The 6,882-nt window shown below is 31.7% G+C and overlaps 1 protein-coding gene across 1 annotated transcript; it reads left to right on the top strand.

Moving 5' to 3' along the window:
- Positions 1–1,215: 1,215 nt before the first annotated feature.
- On the top strand, positions 1,216–5,976 carry LOC111906966 (receptor-like serine/threonine-protein kinase SD1-8). Its single transcript, XM_023902755.2, has 7 exons — positions 1,216–2,589; positions 3,065–3,223; positions 3,786–3,979; positions 4,530–4,740; positions 4,832–5,069; positions 5,183–5,333; positions 5,483–5,976. Exons 1-7 carry the CDS (start codon positions 1,254–1,256, stop codon positions 5,789–5,791), a joined length of 2,598 nt encoding a protein of 865 aa, XP_023758523.1. The 5' UTR covers positions 1,216–1,253; the 3' UTR covers positions 5,792–5,976.
- Positions 5,977–6,882: the final 906 nt, after the last annotated feature.

Genomic DNA, 6,882 nt, shown 5'->3' with positions numbered 1-6,882 from the left:
TTTGTAATTTATTTTTATTTTGTTCGTATATATGTTTCTTATATTACTTTATTTTATACTTTGTTATATAATAATGACATTTTTATGAATGATTTTTTTTCTTTTCAATTGATTCAATTTTCCATATAAAAAACTTAATTTTAGTAAATCACATTTCGTATAGCATTTTAATTTACATTTTATTGTGTTGAGTTTATATATGTTTATGAAATTACGGTCATGTTTAATTTATCACATTGGTTTATATATTTATTTTATTACAATAATATAAACTTACTAACATAACTTCTATCTTTGTAAATTAATAGTTTTTTTTTAATATTTGATTAGTCATTACGATTTCAAATTATTAATAATTTAAATGTTTTATTTAAATATAATTGGATGTGTCGTTTAAAATTTAATAATATCATTTTATATATTATTTTCAACAATTTTGTAAGTAAATTTAACTTATATATCATTGAATATTTTTAATTAATTTATACTTAAATAGTCAAAGCATTTTAAATATTAGTTATAATCATAAGTTATAAAATTAAAGACAAATAATATAAAAATGTAAACTAATAATTTTGTTAAAATAATTGATTGTTCACATGATTTACAACTATCATTTATTTGCTATTTGATTATTATTCAATTCCTGAATCAAAATGAGCTAGCAATCCTATGTAACTTTTACTTTCAAATTATTAACTTTACTTTATTATTTTTTATTTTTGATTATATATCAAATAAGAATATGGATGCCACCACGTCGTCAAAGAAAGAAGAAAAAATATAAAAGTTATACTTAAATATTCAAACTATGGTTTCTTAATTTCAACCAGTAATTATGTTATTATCACATTACTGACAAAACATATACATTTATCAATTAGTAAAAATTTTATTTTCAGTTTTCAATAAACGAGTTATGATTTAATCAAAATTATTTTAAAATTTTTCATCTGTGACCTCGGTACCAGAGAATTATATATACACAACAGTTTTTACTATTTTAAGCATTTCTTCTTTCGGAATTTGACCGTTTCTAAGTCTGTCCCTAGTTAACCACATTAGTTTACTTGCCATTGCTCTTTGACTTCTTGAGGTACATGCAATATAATTTCCGTAAATTATTAATCAAGTTTCATCCGAAAAGTCAACTATCAAACTGGATTCAAGAATTAAAAAAATTATAAACACCACCATCTCCACGAATTCTTTGAAGTTGACAACCTTCATATGACCTTCAATCCCACAAATCAATGAACACAAAAATTCTGTTAGTGTTAATCTGTAACTTTCAAAGAATGAAAACCCTCCATAGCCATGTCAGCACCTCCATCTTCATCTTCATCTTGTCACTCTTGTACCCTTTTCGCTCTCTAGCTATTGACACCATCACACCCTCACAACCCCTCACAATCAATCAAACTCTAGTCTCTAAGGGTGAATTTTTTGAGTTGGGGTTCTTCAATCCAGGCAACAATAATTTGTATATAGGCATTTGGTACAAGCGAATTCAGCATAAAACATACGTTTGGGTTGCTAATAGAGACAATCCCATTACTTCATCGTCCGGGAACTTAACTATCGCCAACAACGGCAACATGGTGCTTGTAAATCAAACGGGAACCACCGTCTGGTCGACAAATCAGCCTACAAAGATGGTGAAGACGGTGGCGCAGCTTTTGGACAATGGTAACTTTGTGCTTCGTCCGGAAAACGATGAAAACCCAGAGAATTATATTTGGCAAAGCTTTAATTATCCAACTGATACTCTATTGCCGGAGATGAAACTGGGATGGGACAGAAAATCTGGTATTCATCGGTTTTTACGGCCGTGGAAGACGATCAATGATCCGGCGACTGGTGATTATTCTTTCAGAATGAATCTCAACGGGTTCCCGGAGGTGTTGTTGAAGCACAACGAAACAATAACATGGCGGACTGGGCCTTGGAACGGGAAGAGGTTTAGTGGTGCACCGGCGATGAAAGGGGCGAGTATTATGCAGTTTGAATTTACAGATAATTCCGATGAGATTAACTATTCATTTAAATTGCTGAATAGTTCTATTTATTCGCGATTAATTATAAACTCTTCTGGGATAAATGAAAGATACGTTTGGGTCGAAACAACAAAAGCCTGGAAGATCTACTGGACTTTCCCTGTTAATGTCTGCGATCATTATAGTACATGTGGTCCTTTTGGTGTTTGTGATGCAAACGCTATACCTATATGCAAATGTATGACCGGATTCCAGCCAAAAAACAAAGAAGCATGGGATGATGTAATACATGGTTTTGTTGGGTGTGTTCGGAGCTCCAAATTGGATTGCGGGTCGGACGGGTTTCTGCCAATGAAGAACATGAAATTGCCTGAGAGCTCGAAAGCGTTTGTTGATAGGAAGATGAATTTGAGCGAGTGTGGGGAGATTTGCAAAAGGAATTGTTCTTGTGCTGCTTATGCTAATATGAATATCACTGATGGCGGGTCGGGTTGTGTTATTTGGGATGGGGATCTCATCGATATGAGGCAGTATGCTGAGTCTGAAGATGGTGGACAGGCACAGGATCTTTACGTTAGAGTTTCTGATTTGGGTATGTTTCTAATTTCAATCCAAAAATCTACAATGAAGTGATGATTCGTGCGTTAATGCTTGTATTATTCACCTTTCATATGATTCAAGTCTCATCATTAGAAGATATAGGTGATGTTTAGGAGTAGGTTATAAGTAAATTAGTTTTGTTCGTTTAAAGAAAAACTAAAAAAAGAGTAAAACTTCATATCACAATAATACTTTATTAAGCATTTAAACAACTGTATGTATATCTTTAGAAAATTTAAAGATCGGATATGGTAAAACATATAAAATCATTAATATACAAAAGGTAAGTGTATACTAAAAAAAGAATTAGTCAATGGAATGAGTTATTAAAAAATAGGGGTGGAAGAAACTTACACATGTACACCATTAAAGTCAAATGTTTTTATTGAACTATCTATTTCACACATGTTGGTTTTTTTGGACAAAGAATACTTAAATTATTTGTATCTCATGAATAAATATTGCAGATACCAAATTAATAGAGGAACCAACAACTACCAAAGATAACGGCAGCAAAGTTGGCAAAATTGTGGGCATTAGCATCAGTACTGCTTTTGTGGTGCTCATATGTCTACTGATACTCTTCTACTTGAAGAGGAAGAAAACACAATCCTGGAATAGAGAAGGTAATTTTTATTATTTAGAATCAAACACCTTGTTTTTATAATTTTAAAATATGGAAGTACCATTACAATAACATTGATAGTAACTCATAATCACATCCACCTATTAACGTATATATCATTGTAACTAATAAAGAATTTGAATATTTAAAGTCATGATATATAGATTACCGTAGCAATGAAGGTTAGAGGCTCAAATCATGGAAACAATCGTTTGCAGAAAAACAAAATAGGAATACATTGGTCAAATACATGCAGGAAACGTACACTAGATATATGAACAAACACAATGAACTAAAGAGCAACATTAATTGGACTCAATGAAGGTTATCGTTGTGTAAATGTGGGAGGTCATCTTAGTGATGTACTCGATCTTAAGTACACGGAGACTTGAGTGTTAATGATATACCATGCATACTCATCAACTGTCAGACTTCGAGGAAATTCCATTCTAATGATGGGATTCCCGGGTTTTGTTGTTGTTGTTGTTGTTGTTATTGTTGTATATATAGATTATCATATTAATTTCTTTGTGTTTGATATATTTTGCTATGATCCAAATTAGGTCCACAAGAAAGAGCGGAAGACATCATATTAAATAATGGGGTTATTCTACCAAGTAGGAGAGATTATCATAGTGACACAGTCATGGACGTACTCGAATTACCATTATTTGATTTTACAACACTTGCAGTGGCTACAAACAACTTCGCAGACACAAATAAACTTGGGCAAGGTGGCTTCGGGTGTGTGTATAAGGTAAAGTACTTGTTAAAGAGAGTGATTTCAAACACCATATCCAAAATTCTGAAAATCCACTCTTAAATAATCCGAAAATATAAATCGTGATTTTTGAAAATTTTGGGTACTTGGCTTACATGAAAATCCAAAATATACATTTTTATTTGAAATAAAATTATTCTGGTTTTTGGATGAAATAATTGGGGGAAAATCTCTATATGATTAAAATGAATCCGTTGGTTCAAATTGGATGGAGTAATCCCCAATAAAGGTGTAATGTTGTTTTTTTTAAGTGTAACTAACATGCAATTAGGTTGTGTGAAAAATTAAATATTATAAATTCATTGGTTAAAACTTCAATATATATAGTATTATCATTTAAAATGCATTTACTCAATCTAAAATTTTGAATATATATATATATATATATATATATATATATATATATATATATATATATATATATATATATATATATATATATATATATATATATATATTGGTTTTAAACACTCGTACTAAAAACATCTTACAAGATAAAGTGACATTATTATTGTTGGTGATATAGGGTACATTACCAGGAGGTGAAATTATAGCGGTAAAAAGGCTCTCAAGTGTTTGTGCGCAAGGGGTTGAGGAACTTAAAAACGAGGTTCGATTAATTGCGAAACTCCAACATCGAAACCTTGTTCGAGTACTAGGTTGTTGCATTGAGGTTGAAGAGAAGTTGTTGGTTTATGAATTCATGGAAAATAAAAGTTTGGATACGTTTCTTTTTGGTAAGTTTATCACGGACGATTATTTTGTATTTCTTTTGATTCTTAGTTTATTTTGTTGAAATTGAACGGTGTTCTTCAAAAATCATTATAGATAAAGAAAAAAGCATGAAACTCAATTGGAAAATCCGACTAGAAAATATTTTGGGGACCGCACGAGGTCTTCATTATCTTCATCATGATTCAAGATTTAAAATCATTCATCGAGATATGAAAGCAAGTAATATTTTATTAGATAAAGAAATGAATCCAAGAATATCAGATTTTGGTATAGCAAGGATTTTTGGAAGCGATCAAACAGAAGCGGAAACAAAGATAGTGGTTGGAACATAGTAAGTATCGTTCTATTTGCTCATAAATTAGAATATCTTTGACTCTTAAATGATGTAACTTGTATTTTTGATTGGTTTAATTATTCTAATTACTTTTGTTAAATTTGTTGTAGTGGTTATATGTCACCAGAATATGCGATGGAGGGCCATTTCTCAACCAAGTCAGACGTTTTTAGTTTTGGAGTTTTGATTCTCGAGATAGTAAGCGGTAAAAGGAATAGAGGATCATTCAACACGAGTAACAAAATGAACCTTCTTGGACAAGTAAGTACAATTTGTGACATTTTTAAAACTTTCAAAGTAATTCTAATATTATATATTCAACAAAATACTAGTCATACCCTTACGGTCAATTTCATTTTGGTCCTTGTATCGTTAAATAATTGTATTTGTGATGAAAACAATATTTTTAGGCATGGACGTTATGGAACGAAGGCAACGCTTTAGAACTACTAGACGAATCTCTTGGGACCAAATATTCAAAGAATGAAGTTTTGAGGTGCATACAAGTTGGATTGTTATGCGTTCAAGGACAACCAGAAGATCGACCTAGTATGTCAAAGGTGTTGTTGCTATTGAGCAGTGAAACAGTGCGAATGCCACAACCAAAACACCCTGGATTGATTACTAGAAATATAAATAACGAAACAGAATCTCCAAACATAAATGACGATCCCATGACCACAAACGGAATCACAATGTCGATACTAGATGGTAGATAGCGAAACTATGTTGATTGTCATATAGCATCAATTGTACATCATGTTTTCTCTTTTTCTTTAATTAACGTTGGTTTATTAATATTTAATATTATTTTCTTAAGAGAAACGTAGATTATGTCATATTTACACATTATAGCAAGTGTGAATTTTGGATTGGATAATTTATATTATGAAGCAGAGGTTTGTTCGTGCTATACAAGAACTTTCAACTAATTTGTTGTAAAAACCTAATTTTAATTCGTTTTAATCCAAATTAAATATCTTTTCCAAATAATATTTTATATGAAAATAATATGACAACTAGCTACAAATGCACTCTCCATGATAAAAACTCATGGTCACATGAACCTAATTACTCTTTTTTTATATACGATTAACCAGCAAACTTGTAAAAAATATTCAAATGTTATCATTGTGACTGATTATCTTATTTTACAGCTTACTTTGCGTATACGCGACATTTATGTGACAAATTAAAACGGGAAAATGACTGTAACGACTCATGAATCACAATAAACTAAAACTTCAAAAAAACCATAGTCAGAAAATGTTTACAAAATCAATAATATTAAATTGCTTAACCATATCAAAGTATCCCAAAATCATAAGTCATAAATAGAGGATGTGTACAGTCATACCTTCGTCTTTCCACGATCATCCGAAGTTCATGAAACAACAACTATAAATCGTAAGCCAAATCTTATTGAGTTCCCCCAAAGTACCAACCCACAAACAAATAGCATATACAACAACATGTCGGGTCCAATCAACCATCGGGTTAGAATACCCCAGGCCCAATCAACGTCCGGGTCCAGTCATCCTCGGGATGGAATACCTCAGGTTGAAATGTCGATACACAATGGGTCTACCCAGTCATTGGACTGGAATACCCTCAAGCCCTCGATACGAGTCTGGCATGCCAACCGGCCCTTAGATCGTATCTGGAATGCACCCGAGCCCTCAGTATGAGTCTGGCATCCCAACCGGCCCTTAGCTCATATATGGAATGCTCACAAGTTTGTTGGCTACAAAACAAAGCAATACAATTTCAACCCACCACAATATATCGACATATAATAGATAACAAACAT

Source organism: Lactuca sativa, chromosome 7 (assembly GCF_002870075.4).
Source record: "Lactuca sativa cultivar Salinas chromosome 7, Lsat_Salinas_v11, whole genome shotgun sequence".
Taxonomy (NCBI): domain Eukaryota; kingdom Viridiplantae; phylum Streptophyta; class Magnoliopsida; order Asterales; family Asteraceae; genus Lactuca; species Lactuca sativa.
This window is presented reverse-complemented; position numbering and strand designations above follow the sequence as displayed.

Excerpts from the sequence above, each read along its gene's own strand:
- LOC111906966 (XM_023902755.2), top strand. The coding sequence starts at position 1,254 with ATGAACACAAAAATTCTGTTAGTGTTAATCTGTAACTTTCAAAGAATG. Across the intron at positions 3,224-3,785 it reads ACAATCCTGGAATAGAGAAG|GTCCACAAGAAAGAGCGGAA; the intron begins GTAATTTTTATT and ends GATCCAAATTAG. Across the intron at positions 3,980-4,529 it reads GCTTCGGGTGTGTGTATAAG|GGTACATTACCAGGAGGTGA; the intron begins GTAAAGTACTTG and ends TTGGTGATATAG.